General features: G+C 42.3%; 1 protein-coding gene across 2 annotated transcripts in view; it reads right to left on the reverse strand.

The window, feature by feature from the left end:
- The window catches only part of ap1b1 (adaptor related protein complex 1 subunit beta 1), a 58,823-nt gene that overhangs the window by 23,337 nt on the left and 12,969 nt on the right, over positions 1-22,517 (reverse strand). For both annotated transcript variants that reach the window (XM_055655862.1, XM_055655861.1), the window contains exons 5-12: positions 20,022-20,267; positions 14,389-14,579; positions 13,860-14,081; positions 10,326-10,446; positions 8,448-8,543; positions 7,280-7,395; positions 6,054-6,219; positions 4,338-4,436 (exon numbers count right to left, since the gene is read on the reverse strand). In XM_055655862.1, coding sequence (XP_055511837.1) covers positions 4,338-4,436; positions 6,054-6,219; positions 7,280-7,395; positions 8,448-8,543; positions 10,326-10,446; positions 13,860-14,081; positions 14,389-14,579; positions 20,022-20,267 — 1,257 coding nt within the window. The remainder of the gene's footprint in view (positions 1-4,337; positions 4,437-6,053; positions 6,220-7,279; positions 7,396-8,447; positions 8,544-10,325; positions 10,447-13,859; positions 14,082-14,388; positions 14,580-20,021; positions 20,268-22,517) is intronic.

Here is a 22,517-nt window from a genome sequence, read left to right on the forward strand (position 1 = left end):
AGTTGGTCACACCGCAGGTAAAAGGTAAGAGGACGGAAGGGGAACGGGTGGCCAATAGTCAGCAAAGCAGTAGGCAGGTAGTGCAGGAGTCCCCTGCGGTCATCTCCCTCCTAAACAGATATACCATTTTGGAAACTGTTGAGGGAGATTGCTCATCAGGGGAATGCAGCAGCAGCCAAGTTCATGGCACCATGGGTGGCTCTGCGGCACATGAGGGGAGGAAAAAGAGTGGAAGGGCAATACAGGTGCACAACCTTTTATCCGGTGTTCCAGAAACCGAAAAGCTCCGAAAACCGGCCATTTTTTCCAGATGTCGTCTGCGCACCAAAGCTCGCGTTTGGCGCCAAACTTGACCCAAAACGACCCACGGTCAACCCAGGTCTGTACTACTGTAGCGGCTGCCTCCTCCCTGGAGACCGGGAGACGCTTAAACATCTGTAAATCATTGCTTAAATGTTAGTCAGTTAGTTTGGAGGGCTTTTATGTGAAGGGGGGTGAAGGGGTAAACTTTAATTCTTAGTCCCCTACCTGGTCGGAGAGGCGGGGAGCGGTCAATGCCTTACCGGGTCGCCGTGCAGTAAGCTCCGCAGCGCTGTGGCCGTTGGGGCTGCGGGCGGCGCCAGTTGTAGCTCCGACCCCGGCAACTCTACCCCTGGCTGCGAGGCGCTCCAAATCCAGCGCGGCCCGCGGCCGGACGCCCCAGCTCCGCAAATGTCGGGAGTCGGCAGCGTCGCAGCGCTGGGAAACCAGCGGGGAGCGGGCAATGCCTTACCGGGTCGCCGTGCGGCAAGCTCTGGAGCGCTGTGGCCGCCGACACACAACATCGCGGAGCGTCGCTGGATTTGGAGCCGCGCAGCCAGGGGTAGAGTTGCCGGGGTCGGAGCTCCAACCGGCACCGCCCGCGGCCGGACGGAGCCCCCAACTCCGCGGCTCCAAATCCAGCGACGCTCCGCGATGTTGTGTGTCGGCGGCCACAGCGTTCCGGAGCTTGCCGCACGGCGACCCGGTAAGGCATTGCCCGCTCCCCGCTGGTATCCCAGCGCTGCGACGTCGCCGACTCCCGACATTCCCGGAGCTGGGACGTCCGACCGCGGGCCGCGCTGGATTTGGAGCGCCTCGCAGCCAGGGGTAGAGTTGCCGGGGTCGGAGCTCCAACCGGCGCCGCCCGCGGCCGGACGGAGCCCCCAGCTCCGCGAGGTTGGGAGTCGCCGACCAGGTAGGGGACTAAGAATTAAAGTTTCCCCCTTCACCCCGACTCCACCACCACCACATAAAATCCCTCCAAACTAACTGACTAACATTTATGCAATGAGTCTCCCGGTCACCCGGGAGGAGGCAGCAGCGCCAGACTTTTCAAGCCGCCCGCGCTACCTACCTAATCTATGCTAAAAATCTTCCATTCTGAAATCCGAAAATGTCCGAAATCCGACAAGTGTCTGGTCCCAAGGCTTTCGGATAAAAGGTTGTGCACCTGTAGTAATAGGGGATTCCGATGTTGGGGAAGTCCAGGACAAGGGGTCACAGCTTAAGGATAAGGGGGAAATCCTTTAAAACCGAGATGAGGAGAACTTTTTTCACACAGAGAGTGGTGAATCTCTGGAACTCTCTGCCACAGCGGGTAGTTGAGGCCAGTTCATTGGCTATATTTAAGAGGGAGTTAGATGTGGCCCTTATGGCCAAGGGGATCAGAGGGTATGGAGAAAAGGCAGGTACGGGATACTGAGTTGGATGATCAGCCATGATCATATTAAATGGCGGTGCAGGCTCGAAGGGCCGAATGGCCTACTCCTGCACCTAATTTCTATGTTTCTATGTTCCCGATGTTGGGGAAGTCCAGGACAAGGGGTCACAGCTTAAGGATAAGGGGGAAATCCTTTAAAACCAAGATGATAAAAACCTTTTTCACACAGAGAGTGGTGAATCTCTGGAACTCTCTGCCACAGAGGGTAGTTGAGGCCAGTTCATTGGCTATATTTAAGAGGGAGTTAGATGTGGCCCTTGTGGCTAAGGGGATCAGAGGGTATGGAGAGAAGGCAGGTACGGGATACTGAGTGATCAGCCATGATCATATTGAATGGCGGTGCAGGCTCGAAGGGCCGAATGGCCTACTCCTGCACCTAATTTCTATGTTTTTTCCTGCAAAATATTCCTGCACATCTGCTCACTACCATACAAATAATATTTCCACCAGGCACCATCGCCAGGGGCAATTTACAGTTGTCAATTGAGCAAATAATCAGTATATCTTTGAGAGCTGGGAGGAAACCATAATACCTGAAAGAAACACACACACAGTCAAATGGTGAACTTGCAGACTCTCCACAAGCAGCATTGGAGGTCAGTGCTGAACTCGGGTGACTGAAGCTCTGAGACAGCTGCAGTAACCACTGCATCACTGTCTCACCCATTTTTAATTAAATGGATCTCATGAATTTCCTTTCAAAACCTTCCATATTCACTGAGAAATGTGTTTCACTCTGTCTGAAAACTTTTCTTCTGGCACAGCATTTTAGTTTTACTGTCTCCAAGACCAACTGATATTTTCTTAAATTCCAACTCCTGTGCAAAGCTTGAAGATCCCCTGAGCCTCATTTTAACACCGTGCTTCCACAACAGAATGTAAGATAAACAGAGCTTCCACAGCTATTCAACATTGTGGCATTAGTATTGCAGCACTTCAAACTTGCTTTACTAATTGTGTTTTAGAATAATGTTTTGTTTTTATTCCACAAGGTCTCCTTTCTTTTTACTGACTTGCAGAATGTTATGTATTTGGCGCATGATTTATAGAAAATTTAACTGGGCGGCACAGTGATGCAGTGGTGTAGTTGTTGCCTCACAACACCAGGGACCTGGGTTGATCTTGACCACGATGCCTGTATGGAGTTTGTATATTCTCTGTGTGTCCGTGGGGGTTTTCTCCAGGTACTCCGGTTTCCTTCCGCATCCCAAAGACGTATAGGTTTGTAGGTTAATTGGTCTCTGTAAATTGTCCCCGGTGTGTTGGATAATGCTAGTGTACGGGGTGATTGGTGGTTGGGGCAGACTCGGTGGGCTGAAGGTCCTGTGCCCGTGATGGTGCTGCAAGATTTTCATTGTACTTGTACCTCACCATATCTGTGCATATGATAATTGACTTGACTTGTTTCGACTGTTCTAGATCTGTTCTGTTTAACAGTGGTCAAAATTGAACTCAGTTGTGGCAACACCATGTGAGTACAACTTTTATAATCATATAGCGTACTATATACGAGTGTGGTATAATTTTTTCTGAATTGTTTGCAAAAAGTGGAATTTCACTGTACCTAGGTACATGACAAAAAAGTACCATCGAATTTCAACATCTCCTAGCTTATGTCTAATGAGTACTTGAATATACTCAAGGGCGAGTCTTGCCCCAGTCACTCCCTCTTCTCCCCTCTCCCATTGGGCAAGAGGTATAGAAGTGCGAAAGTGCACACCTCCAAATTCAGGGACAGTTTCTTCTCAGCTGTTATCAGGCAACTGAACCACTATCAACAACTAGAGAGAGGCCCTGAGCTACCATCTAGCTCAGTGGAGGCCCTCGGACTATATTTAGTCTGACTTTTCCATTTATCATGTACCTGTGCACTGTGGATGGCTCAATTGTAATCATGTACAGTCTTTCCATTGACTAGTCAGAATGCAACAAAAGCCTTTCATTTTACCTTGGTAGACGTGACAATAAACCAAAGTAAAACTATATACTTGCATTCTTCACTATCTGAATGACTATTTAAACAACCCATTTACCAAAGACTCTAGTCTCTGTCCTGCTCTGTTACTTCAAAAATATGAAGGCCATGTACTGATTTCAATCAAATCCTATAGCTTCATTCATGTTAAATCCCAGCTGATAACTTTCTGTCCAAAAACACTGCTTTCACAGATTCTCTGTAAATACAGATTATTTTTGCGTTTTTGACTGACTAGCAGTTAAATTGCTAATAATAAATAAAGTATGCAAACTCAAAATCTCTGGCTAGTTCCTTTAAACGATTTACACTCCATTACCACGCATCAACTGTCATGTAGTCTAAGCCTCTATTAAAAATTAACTCAACATATTTCTTTGCTGAGCACTTAAATTCCAGTGTTACCTGGACACTGAAATTAGCCACTAATAATCATTTTCCCAACTTCCAAAAGGATTATTCCATTATGATGCATAAACCAGAGTACATCAAAAAGTGCTTCCGGAAATAAAAAGCAGAAGTAATGTACCGCTGCCTGCAATTTATAGCAAGGTTGCTTTCTTTAAATTTGCACACCCAACTATGTAACTCTCTAAACATAGGAAAACAATGTTACCAAACCTGTGTTGCCAAGCTTAAAACCTGTTGCACCAGTTCTTGTGTCTCAGTCGGTTTTTTTAAGAATAGCTTCACTATGGCAGTCAAAAGTTGTAGTTGGACCTGTTATAAAACATAAAAACATAAAAATGCCATGAAATATCACAAAATGCATTTTTCAATAATAATGTTCAAAATAGCAATATTTTTGGAGACTTAGAATTTGTAAATTGTATTCAATTTACATTCAGTGTGCAAATTATTCCCAACACAGAAAATGTAAATAAAAGTCATCAATATTATTATTAACTTCAGTGATAAACATAGAAAATACATGCAGGAGTAGGCCATTCGGCCCTTCGAGCCGGCACCGCCATTCAATATGATCATGGCTGATCATCCAACTCAGTATCCTGTACCTGCCTTCTCTCCATACCCCCTGATCCCTTTAGCCACAAGGGCCACATCTAACTCCCTCTTAAATATAGCCAATGAACTGGCCTCAACTACCTTCTGTGGCAGAGAATTCCAGAGACTCACCACTCTCTGTGTGAAAAATGTTTTCCTCATCTCGGTCCTAAATGATTTCCCCCTTATCCTTAAGCTGTGACCCCTTGTTCTGGATACCGGGAACAATCTTCCTGCATCTAGCCTGTCCAACCCCTCAAGTGATATTCTGCACATTTCATTCGCTACTTTTTTAATTGTTTCACCTAATAAGGAATTTTGCAATTTCAATAAAGAAGGCACCACACTGGCAAAGAACGCCCTCAAGTATGTGTAGAAAGGAACTGCCAATGCTTGTTTATACCGAAGATAGACAAAAAATGCTGGAATAGCAGCGGGCCGGGCAAAAACTCTAGAGAAACAGAATAGGTTGTCGGGTAAGAACCCTTCTTCAGACAATGTCAATACCATGTCTGAAGAAGAGTTCTGACCCAAAACGTCAAGTATCGTTGGGGATAATATACATTGGCATTGTGTCTCTAAAAGCTCTATACTTATTATATGTGAACATTTTATTATAAGCTATCTTTTTCTGACCAAATTAACAGAGTGTGATTGAGAACATGCAGGACACCAGCCCATCAAAAAACAATGAATCAGTGAACGTTTTGGACAAACCAGCCACTTAGTTTGCCTTTTATTAATATATATTTATATTATGAAGTGGAATTCAAATTTTCAAACTGCTATTCTGTGATTTTAACTTGCCTTCTTGCATTAGTTTTGGTTTTGGAATGCAAGGCCACTAACTATTCCCACTGCACATCTTTCAAAACATTTTAAACTGTTATTCCACTCTACCACTTTCCTTTAATGTTCTTATACTATTATACCATTATAAATGAATAATTATTTTAATTGTGCCAGTGCCGTGTATTTTTCCTTCATAACATTTGCATTCATTCCATTGCAGCTTCCGGATCTCACAAGAGAGTCTTAACAACTCTTTGGGCCTCCCTAGAAGCATCTAACATAGAACAGTGCAGCTCAAGGACAGGCCCTTCGGCTCACTATGTTTGTGCCTAATGTGATGCAAAGACTAACTCTTAACTGCCTGCACAAATTTCCTATCCCTCATATCCCTGTGTATTAATATGGCTATCCAAAAGTCTCTTACGTGCCACTATTGTAGTTGCCTCAACCACCACCCCAGGTAGCGTTTTCCAGGCACTCAACACCCTGTGTAAATAAATCAATTACTTTTCCCAGGAAAATTTAAACGCTATTCCTTACCTGTGTGCTTTCATCATGGAATCCTTCTAGGAAACTCTCCAATAGCTCATCAGCGTTGTCAATTCTTTCTGCATACTCTCCTACTATCCATATCATTGCTGCTCTTGCTTCGGGCTCATCCAAAGAGTCAAGATTTTCACAAAGTGTTGCAATAACACTCTCATACCTCAACAACAAGCAAGACATTAAGACGGCATTCAGGAATAAGATTTTAAAACAGCCAATATTCCTCGTATATACACATTATTTTTGCAAAATAATCATTGAATCAATCTATCAATCTATGTAAATGCGGAGGAAGGGCTTAACTTGGATTGAAGTGGTGTCAAATTAATGAAAACCCCAAATTGTATGTTAAACCCGATATTAATTAAAGTCTTGGCTCTGAATTAACCGGGCAATATAGCATCTTCATAATGCACACATTTATACAGCAAAACATTCTCACGCATTCTAATACACAGAAATGTACTCAGTACGTGTGCAAAGTATTATTTGATTATTCAAACTTTAACTAATACCACTGCATTCAGTAATGACAGCAAAGGCTGAGCTTCGAGTGAATAAATCTGCCAGACATCACGCAAATAGAGTGGATTCAAATAAATTGTATAAAACCAGAGGACTTTAATATTTTAAAAAGGATGGAAGATATGGACGGGGAAACAAAAGATTACACAGATAAAAACAAGCATGATTGTAAATGAATAATTCTGTAATCAGTCAATTGGAGCAATCTTTCCTTTGCAATTATGTTTTGTTGTCACTGGTATAAAAATATATCAAAACAATTTTTAAAAAAGGAATTAATTTTGAAGGTGGCAAAATCAAGGCAAATATTTTTTCACAAAATTCACCTTCAATGGCAACATAACTGTTAAAATTTAAAACTACAAAGGACCATGGTTAAGTTACTGACAAAAGTGACCCGACTGAAGCAAGAAGTCAACAGGTTTAATTTGTGAAGGTGCTTTGAGTAATTTCTGTCAAACTTTATAACTAAATATCACAACAAAAGCTTTTAATATTTTCTTCTGAAAATGTATTGTTTTCTGAATAACATTAAATTTCACACAAAAAAACCCAACCTGCAATATGAATTATTTGCTTGGCTCAATCATCCTATATATATATATATATATATATCTTTATTTGGTTAAATATGTAAGTGCGTTTGCACGCAGGGATATAAAATGGATAAATTAGTGAAGAAAGCATGAACTTACTTGTTGGGGTATTTGCGGAAAATGTCCTTGATTACCACAATAGCTTCTTGGACAACGTAATTTACCTTTGTTTGAATGAGGTCAAGTAACGTACTCACACAGCGCTCCGCTGATTGCTGAAACAAACAACCCATTAAGTAGTTTTTCACCAGTTTGAAAAATCAATTAATGCTAATTTAAACTGCAATTTATGTTATTTTTTTTAAATATACCAGTCAATTAAAACCCTCAAATTCCACAATCAGGTTTAATATTCATCTTAACTCTGATAACCAGACATTATTGACTCTGCTTTACAAAGGAACAGTTTGTGCCAATCCACTGCATTAACAGAATTCAATTACTTTAATGTTTGGAGATACGTAATTAGTTAAATCTATTGAAAGTACAAGTAAAACAAACATAATTTGCTTTCGAATGGATCAGAAAACCAGTGTCCCTCGTATATGCGCAGAACCAGAATTAATGCCCTTGCATCCCTTCAATTTACAGAGTCCTTGTCCTGCCTTATCTTTCAGCTCATCAGGTTCACTAGAAGATTATATCACTGTGTAACATCCAAAAAAAAAAAGAATTTAAAGTATATTGGGCGTACAAATGGGATTGATTGATTTAAAGATGCAGCATGGAAACAGGCCCTTTCACCCACCTAGGCCACGCTGACTATTGATCACCTGTTCACAATAGTTCTATGTGATCCCGCTTTCTCATCCTCTCCTTCTCCACAGACCAATTAACCTACAAACCCGCATCTGGAGGAAATCAGAGCGCATGGAGGAAACCGCAGGCAGAACGAGCAAACTCCACACAGACTGCACCTGAAGTCAGAATCAAACTTGGTTCTCTGGTGCTGTGAGGCATCAACTCTACAAGCTGCACCACTGTGCCACAGATAATCAGGTAAATCAATTGGTCCAGTACTACTGAAATCTAGAGTACACCACATTATCAGTTTTCCTTAACAAAATCATGATTTGACACTGCATTAGTGAGCATCATTGAATTCTGCATGCCATCAAGCTCGTCAGATCTAGCCAGAGAAAATTATCCTTTGTTGATGGGGTGGAAGCCACTGATCTTTTCAAGCTCTATGAATTCTTGATTTGGATTACAAACTAGATTCAAAACTTCTTATTGTACAAGCAATAATTTTAAATACATTTCTTACCTCAACTTTAATTGCACATCGCCCAATTGCACGCACAGCTTTCCGTACAAAGTCCACATCTACTTCAGTTGCATACTCTTTCAATTCTGCCAAAACCTTCATATTGAGACAGTCAAGCAAAACAGAATAAAAATATTAATTCAGTAAAATTAACATTTGAGCAAACTATATGACCATTGTGCTATTTTGTGCCAAAAGTTGCAAACTGCCTACTTACTCCACACCGAAATTAATTTTGTCCATTTTTAACAAGGAACAGGGGGATACTCCCTATAAAATTGCATTTTGTGAAAGACCCAAATAACTTAACATTTCATAACAATCTTTTCTCCAACCATAAGCACTGTCGTCAACTCACTTACCCTCCTCTAACCTTGAGTTTTTCATTTAAAAAACATACAGGCCAAATGGTTCTTTAAATATATATGTTTTTAAAATCTCATCTGCTCATTTGTCTACATTACCATCGTTTATTATCTGCAAATGGATTTTCCTAACTGAAAAAAGCAACATCTGCGTTCACGTTATAGTTAGTATTTTGATCATTAACATTATTTATAACTGGTAAAAAAATTCCGAATTGTCATGCCAACTTTGCATGAATTTAGTATTTTGGACGTTTTGCCTTTGTTAAGAAGAAATAATGATCAAGCTATTTGATCATTCAAACATCATTTGATAAAGAATAATTGCTACAAAAAGTTAGATTAAGATATTATAGTTTACAACATGTGAACTATTAGCTTTCCACTCACTTCCTTGTTGAGATTATCTACTCATTACTGGCTATTGTAGGATCTAAGGTTAAAGGTGCCAGGTCTCGGCTGCAGTTTTCAAATTAATGCCACAATCGAGTTCCCTACATTGTGTTTAAGAAGTTACTGCAGATGCTGGAAAATCGAAGGTAGACAAAAATGCTGGAGAAACTCAGAGGGTGCAGCAGCATCTATGGAGCGAAGGAAATAGGCAACGTTTCGGGCCGAAACGATGCCTATTTCCTTCGCTCCATAGATGCTGCTGCACTCGCTGATTTTCTCCAGCATTTTAGTCTACCTTCGAGTTCCCTACATTCCCAGTTACTTTATGCACAAATACTCTGAATGAATTTCCACAGCTGTAAATTTATATTGGGTGAAAAAAACCCCAAGCCAAACAGTATAATGGATATGCATTGTTACAATAATAAAATAGAAATTGTGAATTAGCCAATCAAACAAACTGTTCAATATTCCTATTCAATCATATTTCCTTAATTCAATCTTTCTCCAAGTCCATGTCAAGTATTGGAAAATGGCATTGAAGTAACTAATGTGCCCAATAAATTTATCCTGACATACTCTACTGGCTTTAGGTGATCTTTGGGCATAGAGTGATGCCTACTGTTTTGTACAGACTACTACAGTACAGCTGAGAATGTCCATATGTAATTGGAGAACTATCAAACGACTTGTTGCCAGCTCGCCTCACTGAACAAATGACACGTGACCAATAAATTATGTACACAGAAAAACTAAGCTGCAATCAATACAATTGGATATTTGCAAAAGATGCTGGTTTTGGGGTGGTAACTGTTCAGTGAGGGGAAATGACAGCGAAAAGCAGCTTAACATTAATTAAATCAACAATTAATGGATCTATGTTCAGTATTTGATACATGCTATTCTTGAATCAAATTAGTGTACAGATCGGCAAAGATCAGCAAGCTTATGCCTTTCGTTTACATGCATTCTAACAAGTGTATATGTAGATTCTATAAAGTCATATAATTTGAAAAAGTAGCATTTGAGTTGCTGACTGGCTACAGATTAAAATGTCAAACAAATACTTAAGGTGCATTAAAAAAGTTCAAATCTCTACTTGGGCCATTTCGTCTCCCACCTGTGCAATGTTGGCTTGAGAAGCCAATCGAATCATAATGTCCAGTTTTTCCAGTTTCACATAAATAGGATCATTGTATTTCACAAAGAAAACCTTCATTTCATGCTTGAGAATCTCAGGCCTAAAATGGAAGAGAGAAAAACCCATAATATAAAAGCAAAATAAATATTCTATTTTAGTTCTTTCCCCCAGTTTTTTAAATACCCATCAATAATTCACGTCAGACGCTTTGGTCTCAACCCAGAGGTAGATTCTCTACCTCTCCAGCTGCCCCAATTTCACATCTTTTATTTTCCTTAGTTCATGTTCCTTCCAACTGTCCTCATTAACATATCAACTGGACGATTTCATCTACAACCTTTCTCCTGGTAATCCCCCCATCAGATAGATATTCCCTTTGTCACATCTAAACTTTCTCTCTGCAATTAAAACAAACTCTAACAGAATTCAAAGTGATGGAGGAACTCAAGTGGGTCATGCAGCATCTGGGGAGGGAAAAGCCAGGCAACGTTTTGGCTTGGGACCCTTCTTCAGACTGATTACCTGCAAACTAACTTGCTCTTTCACACCAAGTCCACGCTGACCATCAATCACCCATTCACCCTACATACTAGAGGCAATTCTCAGACGCCAATTAGCCCACAGTTGCACCTGCAAGAAACCCAGCCAACGTGCAAATTCCACAAACTGCACCCGAGGTCAGGATTGAACCTTGGTCTGGTGTTGTGAGGCAGCAGTTCTATCAGCTACGCCACATATTTAGATTCAGCTATGTGCGTATCAGTTAGATTGAGAAACAACTAAAATATGGAACTGCGGTAAAGATGGGGAGCAACAATGTATTCTACATTCACTAAGAGGAAGCACTTCAGTATTTTGGAATGATAAAGGCGGTTTGAGGAAAACAGTAGCCGAGAAGAAAAATAAAATATTGCTGCGGTACTGCTCACGGGTTGAAGGAGGTACGAGGCGGAAATATTCAGGTACCGGGTGGCGCTGTCAGCGATGGCCGCCTCGCCTACGGTCTGTCTGTCTGTCTTTTTGTCTTTTTTGTTGTGTGTTAAAAAGTATGTGTTAATGTTCTCTTTGGTTTGGTTTCTGTGGGGGGTTGGGGGTGCCAGGGAAAACATTTTTCTCAATCTCTTACCTTGCCGGAGATGCAATTGTTTTCCAGATCGTATCTCCAGTCGCTCTGCAGCCTAACATCATGGAGCTGGAGGCCTTGCTCGAGACTGACTTTGAGCCCCACCGCGAGACCGTGGGCTTGCCATCAGAGCCTGCGATCCCTTGCCTGGGATCAACGCTCCAAAGCCTGCGGATTTCAACATCGAGGAGCTTGCAGTCTCGGGTAGAGGCTGATATCGGGAAGCTCCAAAGTCACAGGAGGTTCGACAAGCCCTGGGACCCGGGGTCCGATCGCCCAGTGCAGGGGGCTGAGATCCACCGATGCGGGAGCTTGATCGCCCCGACACGGAGAGCCCGACCACCGGCTACGGGAGCCAAGATCGCCCTGTCAACGGAAGGCTCGAGGCTCCAGACCGCGGGAGAACAAAGAAGGGAAGAGATTGAACTTTTTTTTCATCTTCCATCACAGTGAGGAATGTTGTGGAGTCACTGTGGTGGATGTTTATGTTTAAATGTATTTGGTATGTTTTGTTGCTTTTTAGTGGTATGACTGCATGGCAAATCAAATTCCTCGTATGTTGCAAAGCATACTTGGCCAATAAAGCAGGATTTTGATTATGATTAATTGAACAGACTCGGGTTGAGTGACAAATCTGCCAATTAATTTCTCACGCTAAACTTTGAGGAGGAAGGAAATGGGAAAGGTATTTAATAAAATGTTTATATTTAGAGATACAGTGTGGAGACAGGCTCTTCGGCCAATCGAGTCCATGCTGACCATCGATCACCCGTACACCAGTTCTATATTACAGGTGCACAACCTTTTATCCGAAAGCCTTGGGACCAGACACTTGTCGGATTTCGGACATTTTCGGATTTCAGAATGGAAGATTTTTAGCGTAGATTAGGTAGGTAACGCGGGCGGCTTGAAAAGTCTGGAGCAGCTGCCTCCTCCCCGGAGACCGGGAGAATCATTGCATAAATGTTAGTCAGTTAGTTTGGAGGGATTTTATGTGGTGGTGGTGGTGTAGGGGTGAAGGGGGAAACTTTAATTCTTAGTCCCCTACCTACCTGGTCGGCGACTCCCAACCTCGCGGAGCTGGGGGCTCCGTCCGGCCGCGGGCGGCGCCGGTTGTAGCTCCGACCCCGGCAACTCTACCCCTGGCTGCGCGGCTCCAAATCCAGCGCGGCCCGCGGCCGGACGCCCCAGCTCCGCACCAGCGGGGTGCGGGCAATGCCTTACCGGGTCGCCGTGCGGCAAGCTCCGGAGCGCTGTGGCCGCCTTCTTCCAACATCGCGGAGCGTCGCTGGATTTGGAGCCGCGGAGCTGGGGCTCCGTCCGGCCGCGGGCGGCGCCGGTTGGAGCTCCAACCCCGGCAACTCTACCCCTGGCTGCGCGGCTCCAAATCCAGCGACGCTCCGCGATGTTGTGTGTCGGCGGCCACAGCGCTCCGGAGCTTGCCGCACGGTGACCCGGTAAGGCATTGCCCGCACCCCGCTGGTGCGGAGCTGGGGCGTCCGGCCGCGGGCCGCGCTGGATTTGGAGCGCCTCGCAGCCAGGGGTAGAGTTGCCGGGGTCGGAGCTACAACTGGCGCCGCCCGCTGCCCCACCGGCCACAGCGCTGTGGAGCTTACTGCACAGCGACCCGGTAAGGCATTGACCGCTCCCCGCCTCTCCGACCAGGTAGGGGACTAAGAATTAAAGTTTACCCCTTCACCCCCCTTCACATAAAAGCCATCCGAACTAACTGACTAACATTTAAGCAATGATTTACAGATGTTTAAGCGTCTCCCGGTCTCCAGGGAGGAGGCAGCCGCTACAGAGTACAGACCTGGGTTGACCGTGGGTCGTTTTGGGTCTACGCTAAAAATCTTCCATTCTGAAATCCGAAAATGTCCGAAATCCGACAAGTTTCGGTTTCTGGAACACCGGATAAAAGGTTGTGCACCTGTATCTATATTTTGGCATCCTGCTTGTCTGTGGAATGTGGGAGGAAACCTGATCACCCAGAGAAAACCAGAGTGGTCACAGGGAGAACATACAAACTCCGCACAGAAAGCACCCTTCGTCAGTATCGAACCTAAGAGTCTGGCGCTGGGAGGCAGCAGCTCCTCGGCGCCGCCCATTGAGTCCCATCGGTGCTCAAATACATTACTGAAATGGCGGGCAGATTCGCAAATAATTGTATGGCTCTATACCACCTGTAGTGCTTTTGCCATTACTAGAGATGTATGGTTGTAGCTCTCATATAAAGAATTCAGGTTGCTAGTTCCAGGCCACAAGGTGAAGAAATAATTATTGCAGCCAATATGCCGAGTTATTTCACCAGACAGTCATAAATATTGGTAGCTTTTATACATTTTTGCAAATATTGTTTTCCTACCAAAACTGCATGCACTTTTATGTACCTTTTCTGTACAATGAGGTTGATGTTGCGGAGAGCCACATATTGGAGCTCTGGCTCTGCAGACAGCAGTGTCACGAGAGGGGGAGCCAGTTTCTTCAGCAAAGTGCCATAGTAATCCAAGTCCTTCGATAACATTTCCATGAATTTCATCAGAACTTTTACAGCGGACAGGACGACAGCCGAGTTGGCGTGAGACAAACGCGGCGTTACACGTTCACAGATGCTATTGGGCAAGAAATATCTATTAAGGCCCTCAGTACTTATACATTTTGCATATCCTGCATTATTTTGAAACAAGGGAATAAAAGTTTTTAACTTTACTTCAAAGTTAAAAATAACAATTCATTATTATTTCCAATAAAGGATTATTGTTGCAAATTCTATAAACGCAAAGTTAAATATCTTGAATTAGTCTTTTAAAAGTAAAAATTACAAAGCAATTAAAAGCTGGACATCGTTTGTAACATTAAAAACTAGCACTTAAAATGTTATTCCAAGGTAGATAAAAATGTCACTCCTGGCAGTTTTACCTTTGAGCCTCTCTGTCATCTTTCGGGCTATAATTGGCTAAACAATCGAGGATAAATATCTGGCCCCATTCAGTGCATTCATTTAAGGCTGTTAATAGCTTGTTGATAGTCTGAAAGTTGAGGTCCAACAAATTGCTGTTGGGATGCGATTCTGCGATCTCTGACAACGCTGCCACTGCATTTGCAACGACCTGTAAAGAGTTAGGGTAAAGTTAGCTGAACGAGAAAAGGAGATTCATCAACATATGGTCTGGATTGCTGGACTCTAGTTAAAGGGAGCTCAGACAGGCTTGCAAAAAAAGGCAAAGTGCTGGAGTAAATCAGTGGGTCAGGCTGCATTACTAGAGAACATGGATAGGCAATGTTTTGGGTCAGGACCCTTCTTCTATAGACACAAGGAACTGCAGATGGTGGTTTACAAACAAAGACAGGCCTGAAGGAGGATTCCAACCTGAAACTTCACCTATCCATATTGTCCAAGAATGATGCCTAACCTGCTGAGCATTGTCTATTTTTATAAACCAGCACCTACAGTACCTTGTTGCGACATTTAGATAGGCTTGCTTGTTCCCCTCAAATGAAGGAAGCTAAGGGGTGACCTGATAGATGCATAGAAAATCATCCAAGGCATACATAGGGTACATAGTCGGAATCGTTTTTCCCCATGGTAGGATTATCAAAAACAAAAGGATTGAGGGTGAGGAGAAGGACTTTTAAAGAGGATTTGTATGCAAGGTTTTTTTTTGTTTTGTTTTTTACACTGAGTGGTTGATATTTAGAAACAATCACAATGTTTCCGAGACATTTAGACAAGCACACAAGTAGGCAAGACATATAGACTGAAAATTGATAACTGTGATTAGTAGAGTGACAAAATAGTCTGCAAGGATGTGTTGGGCTGAAGGTTCTGTTTGTGTCTGAAGAATAGTCTCGACCCGAAACATCACCCATTCCTTCTCTCCAGACATGATGCCTGAGTTACCCCAGCTTTTTGTGTCTATCTTCGATGTACAACTCTAACATATTCAAATGACATGACTTTATAAAGTTGCTCCAGACATGTTTTGGGTTCAGCATTTAAATTCAGCCTATCATTTATTGTGGTCAATACAAGGGCTCAAAGAAATAATTAAAAATTCAAAAACAGAACACAGTAGGAACATTCAATCATTCAGGTACATATTTGGAATAGTTAAATACCCTGTTAGAACTAGAAAAAGATGCAATAAATGTTGTATTGAGACAAGGAAAGCAGAAGGGAAGAAAAAGTCCATTATGGGGTAGATAGATTGACAAAAGGGATAATGGTCAAGAGAGTTAAGTCAAGGAAGTTTAATTGTCGTATTCACCGGGACTGGAACAATGATATTCTTACTTTCTGCAGCTTTATAGGCACATTACCACAATAACACACAAATATACAACAACCAATAATATAATAAATTATCATTTACACTAGATATCAAATAACCGTGTTATCAGTTATACTAGGTGGTACAAGTCAAAAAGGAATAGTGATAGGTCAAGAACAACATAGGCTCAGTGGATGTGTAAATATGAGTCAGAGTCAGTAGCAACAACAGCAAGATAACACCGGCTGCAATCTTAAATTATTGACGGTAATCGTTCGGATTGCGTTTCTCTAAGGTTGGTGGAGAGAACCACAGGCTACCATCATTGCACGGATCAACAGTCCTGTGCAATGCAGAAGCATGGAACTCAGACATGTATATTTGACCTTCTGCTTTGCTGCTGGGCTTGGCACCGAGTCCAGTGCCAAAGCTCTTGCGCTGGGCTGAGGGAATATGTTCACTCTTTAGCTGGTCCCTAACCTTTATGCCAGCAGTGGTTGGTGTTTTTAATGTGGCTCCATCCATTTGAATTAAGTCACTGATCTGAACTGAAGGCAAGTGGTTTGTTTATTGCTTTTAATTAATTTACACGTTAAATTTGATTTTAAACAATCCTATTTTAAATCTGTTTGAATGCGTTGCTGATGACCAGAGACATTTAAAAGCAGTTGAAAAGAGCTTTAGAGTATAAATACTAAGAAGGTGCAGAGCTGGGTCCTAGCAACCAGCAGCTGAGACCTCATCGCTACTGGCAGACCTGTCCGTCTCATAAGGTGGCTGCAGTTGCAAGCAGTCAGCTCATTTGGAATCTAAGAGCTGCTCAAGGTTAGCAGAGCTATGGGTTTCAAGCAGGTCGCAGGTGTCCATCCAATGCTAACCTTGCAATGCAATTTTTTTTGCTGAGCCCAAAGGATATAAAATACCTCACTAAACGAGGTGATATTTTTCTTGATCTTTGTAAGGAAAAGTTCAAATTGGACTTATCCTATCCCTCTTTTGACCAAACTGAAGGCAGATTTCACAAATGTAATCATGTTTCAACCCAGAAGGTTATAAAGAACCTAACTAAAATACTTGATGGTGTTTATTACCATAAACATTTTGGCCGGGATATACTTCTATGTGGGTCAAACATAACTAACATCTATCTATATAACTGAAAGTCTCATCTTGACCACTTCCTGTCTGCGCTGTATATTGATTTTAGAAAAAAATGCTACCATATATCGCCATCTTACTCACAGTCCTCCTCCGCTGAGGTAGCCCTGAGTGACTTATCTGCCAGCCCGCCAGCCCACCAGCCCTGAGTGACTGAGCTGCCAGCACACCAGCCCTGAATGACTGAGCCTGCCAGCCCACCAGCCCAGAGTGTCTGAGCTGCCAGCCCACCAGCCCAGAGTGACTGAGCTGCCAGCCCACCAGCCCAGAGTGAGTGAGCTGCCAGCCCAGAGTGGCTGAGCTGCCAGCCCACCAGGCCTGAGTGACTGAGGTGCCCGCCCAAAAATACATTTGGCCCACAATGTCCATACTACCCCCCGGAAACCAGTCCCTTCGGCTCACAACACCCATACCAGCGCATACCCATTACCCATAGCATGCACTTTTTGAAATTGCCACTCAATCTCACATAATTGATGATTATGACCAACCTATTGTTTGAAAAACACAAGCAATTCAGGGAATCTGTAATAATTTAAATGAATTATAATTCATATTTGTTGGAATGGATTAAACGTGTTTATATGCTATCTTAATAATGGATCAAATTATTAACCACTACCTGAAAGATTTTGAAAGAATCAAGTAGCATAATCACATGTGCCATTGCGAGTTATTAACTGGTCACAGAAAGTAACCAGTATTTCGCAGTGAAATTGTCAGACATAAAAATCCAAATAGACCATCATGTACTTTAGGGAAATAAACTTACAATACAAACACTCCCCAATCTACGCAATGGGTGACTTAAGTAAACTCACACTTACGCAAACAATTCTATTTGTGTCCATAACCCTGGGCAGTGATCTGAAATTCCGTGCACAAGGAAAGCTATTTCATCCAGAAAGTTATTAGAAAAAAAAACATTTTTAATGTTACCCCAACAAAGGTTTGCATACTGAATCTCTGGTATCAGATTTTGACAAAAGTACAGATTATTTAACAGCACGACAATACTGTTTTCAACATTTAAGGTCCCAGAGCATCGTGCACAGCAGAAACTCCCAGAGCGCCACGGCCTAAAGCGGTAGTCGCCATGTCAGTCCTCCGCAACCGGATGCAAGATCCAGCGGACCACGGCCTGGAATGGGAACCCTCCGGGCTAGCCACTGCTCATCCAGCACAGAGCAGAGGATGGAGCATACAGATTCATACAGAATAGCGAAAGGCTTGGATAGAGTGCATGTGGAGAGGATGGGAGATTCTAGGTCATAGCCTCACAATTAAAGGACGTTCATTTAGGAATAGCTCTGGAATAGTATTATTTTTTAGTCAGAGGGTGGTAAATCTGTGGAATCTATGGAGGTCAGAGGGTGATGAATCTGTGGAATCTATGGAGGCCGTCAGTGGATATATTTAAGGCAGAGATAGATTCTTGATTAGTACAGGTGTCAAAGGTTATAGGGAGAAGGCAGGAGAATGGGGTTAGGAGGGATAGATCAGCCATGATTGAATGGCAGAGTAGACCTGATTGGCCTAATGGCCTAATTATACTCCTATACCTTATTACTTTATGAGCTAGTGATGACTGGCAAGGAGCAAAGCCGATAGGAGAGAAGGAACAGGGGTCTGCCTTACCGCGCTTTCAAGGCCAGCTGTGGGAGGCGCCCCCAGTTAACAAAGGTGGACGGGCGAGAAGGATGCCGGTTCGTTTGTCAATCCATATGTCCAAAGAAAGGCGATGGCTGGAGGCCCTTAGCAGCCTGGGACAGGCAATCCTCATAACAACTAGAGCGTAGACTGGACTCTGAAATTGTCGCCAAATCATGACCTTTCTTGCATGCAGGATCAGTAGACTATTTTTGTACAATTTGCTAACCAGGGATGTGCTTAGGTATGGCATACTCCACTGGACTGTTAGTAAGAAAATAATTTCACTGTGCATTTGCATTTTGCAGACGTGACAATAAAAGCACCATTGAACCATTTTGGAAAAGAAACTCCAAAACATGAATTGGCCAGGGAGGTGCAGAAGTTGGCTCACCCAAATTTCCAACTTACCATTCTCCACTTCAGCAGGCAGCAAATATTTTGTTTAACAAATAAAAATTGGTACACATATATTGAGATGAAGGTTCAGCTAATGGCCATGTTACATTGTAATTATGCTTTTGAGCTTTACAATAATTAATGTACCCAAATATGTAACTGAACTTCTACAGGTGTATATTAGGGAACATATTGACGGATTGCATCTCGGCCTGGTTAAATAACTCAAATGCCCAGGAATGAAGGAAACTGCAGAAGGTGGTGGACTCTGACTTACCCGCTAGATTAGAGATGTATAGACATTGCTGCCTCAAAAAGGCAGGCAATATCAAAGACACGCACCACCCTGGCCACGGTCTCATCTCACTACTACCACGGGTAAGTTGGTATGAAACCCTCAAACTGTGACCTCCAGGTTCAAGAACTTCTTCCCAGCAATCAACAGACTCTTGAACACTACACAACACTAACCACAACACTACCTAAGCAACTATGGCCAACCATGGACATTGTTTTGGTTGTACAACGAACTTCAGTTTTGCATTGTAATGGTCTGATTATCGAGTTTAATTTAGTTTAGAGATACAGCATGGAAATCGGCCCTACGGCCCACCAAGTCCCCGTCAACCAGCAATCCCCGTACACTAGCATTATCCTACACATACTAGGAACAATTTAGATTTTTTACCGCAGCTAATTAACCTACAATCCTGTGCATCTTTGGAGAGTGAGAGGAAACCGGAGCACCCGGCGAAAACCCTAGCAAGACATGGAGAGAATGTACAAACTCCGCACAGACAGCACCCATGGTCAGGATCAAATCCGGATCTCTGGCGCCGTAAGGCAGCAACTCTACTACTGCTCCACCGTCCCACCAAGTATTACTTGTTATTAACTTATTGCATTATTGATTATTATACATTTGTGTGTTATTGCATTAATGGGCTTGTAAAGCTGCAGAAAAGAAGAATTTCAATGTTCTGATGCTGGTACTCAGAAAAATTAAACACTTTTGACTTTTGGTATCTTCACAATAATAACAAAGGTTAGGCGCAATGTTAACATTTTATTTACCATTGGATTGGAGTCAGATATGAGATCCTTCAGAGTGTCCAGAAATCCCTGATCTTCTACCAATTGTGCATTGATATCGTGTAGTTTGGCTACACAGACAGCAGCAGTCTTTCGTACATAGGGGTCTTCGTCCTTTAGACATTTCCGCAGAGGCTCACACAAATACTCTGTGATTTTATCAACACGGATACAGCCCATTGTTCTCACTGCCAGCGCTCTGATGAGGGGATTGGGATCTTCACAGTCCTGAAAAATGACCAAACAACACAATCTTTATTATCTTTTTAGAAAGGAAAGTAACTGTTCAACACTGTAAATCAGGTTTTCACACAAGGTGACCAGGAATAGAATGAAACATTGGCAAACCACGATTATGAATTTTTTTTAAATTAAACTGTAGAGAAGAAACTGCAAATGCCTAAATCTTGTGCCAAAAAAAAAATGCTGGATGAATTCAGCGGATCAACATCCTAAACCAAAATATTGTCTGCCCATTCCCTCTGTAGATGTTACTGGATCCATTGAGATCCTCCAGCATTTTCCTTTCTTTGCACATTTATTTAACTCCCATTATAGCGTAAAGCTCGAAAGATCCATGATGTTCCAAACATCCGAAGGGTTCCTACCAAAACTCGGATAATTCCCTACACAGATGCTGCCTGACCCATTGAGTTTCCCAAGGATCTTGTGTTTTGATCAGATTGGAAATATTTATCTTCTAATCTGAATTTAAACAGGGTCCACACTGCTAGTTGAGTTTCACAAACACTTCTGAAATTTGCATATTTGGGCAAGAAGAACATTTGGATCAAAAACAACCCTTAGATATGAATGACCACTGGCAAGTAGAAGGAAAAAGTGCAAAATAGTACCCATTGCTTTCAGAAGGACAGGAACAAAATAATAAAACAACTTATTATACCATTATGCCATTGAAAGAACCAAATGTTCTATGTGCTAAATTCATGATGACTCTGTAAAAATAACATCTCAGTGAAAAGAGCTGAAGGGCAGCAGTTTAAAAACAAATCCAGTCTTTCAAAGGGTCACTTTTAAATGCCACAGGCAGCAGGAAAAATGGACCCAAAGTAACAAAAGTAAAGAAGTGCCCAAAGATCAAATTCAATGAAGAAACTGATTATGCACCATCATGGTTTCCACATTTAAATACTTGTTTTATATAAACAAAGTACCTAGTAATTGTAGAATACTTAGAAAATATAGATCTCAAGGACACATTAGCATACAAAATTAATGCACAGTCATGTGAAAACACTAACAGAGCTAATTGAAATCTACTTTCATCTAATATTTAACAACATTTGCTTCACAAAGATTTTTTCTGTAGTTTCCAGCCAAGTGCATAGTAGCATCAGTATAGGCTCTATATTTTGCTGCTTCAAAATGTTTTTCTCACTGGTCAACAACTTAAATAAACTCTGTAAACGCAAGGCTGTCTCACTGCCTAGGTTGAGAGCGTACACATGATGCAAGGGCTAGAGCCTAGCATTGTACTGGTATTGATATTTTATTGTCACGTACTGAGACACAGTGCATAACTTTTGTTTGCATGCTTACAAATTAAATCAAATACCACTATACATAAATATAACAGGTAGAGCAAAGAGAAAAATACAGAAGTGGAAACCTGGATAAAATTATATCTAAAACATTAACTTTTTAAATTTTCTTTAAGCCTGACCTTAAGTATTTCTCACATTTCTGATTTACCATTCTCCATGAATGCTTCCTCCTCATTACGATTTATGAAGAATTATTTAATTTAACCGAATCCTGCACGCTGCCTATTTCCCTCGTGTCCCCATCCCCCTCCACAAACAGTGCTTCTTCATTCTCCACTGGATTCATGTAAAGTACAGTATCTTGATTTAATTACCTTCCCAGCTGCTTTCCTGACAGCTCATACTTGATTCTGTTCCAAGCAACTAACTCACTTTGGCGCCACTTCTCTCCTAATCCCCACAAGTTTGCAAATCACTTACACAGAGTCAGAAAAGACTTTCTGCACCATCTCCAACCAGCCTGGGGAGAATTACACTGAAGAAGGCACAAAATGCCAATAGGAAAGTTTCCATTTTTGCCCAGGCCACAAAGAGAATCCTGAGCAGCTACTGACCCTCAGTTGGTAGCAATGACAGTGGAACAATCACTACACACAAGAACTTCCTTATGGACACAAAGATAAACGCCAAAGGATGGCTACTTGCCCTCTGAACAATACACCTTCCACTTCCATACCAGCCAGCCTGGGATGAATTTGACCTGTGCTGCAATAGGCATCATGTTTTGGGGGAAAATACTTGAATAATAACTGTACCACATTTTTCACTTGCCGAAATAAACTTTATGCATGAGAATTTACACAAGAGAATTTACTTTTCAAGTGCATTGCTGTTCGTAAGAGAAAAGTACTGTTGTTAAGGTTGTGTGACAGTGTAAGCTGTGTGGGGGTGTTTTCAGGCATCTTAAGCAAAT

Source organism: Leucoraja erinacea, chromosome 25 (genome assembly GCF_028641065.1).
Source record: "Leucoraja erinacea ecotype New England chromosome 25, Leri_hhj_1, whole genome shotgun sequence".
Classification (NCBI taxonomy): domain Eukaryota; kingdom Metazoa; phylum Chordata; class Chondrichthyes; order Rajiformes; family Rajidae; genus Leucoraja; species Leucoraja erinaceus.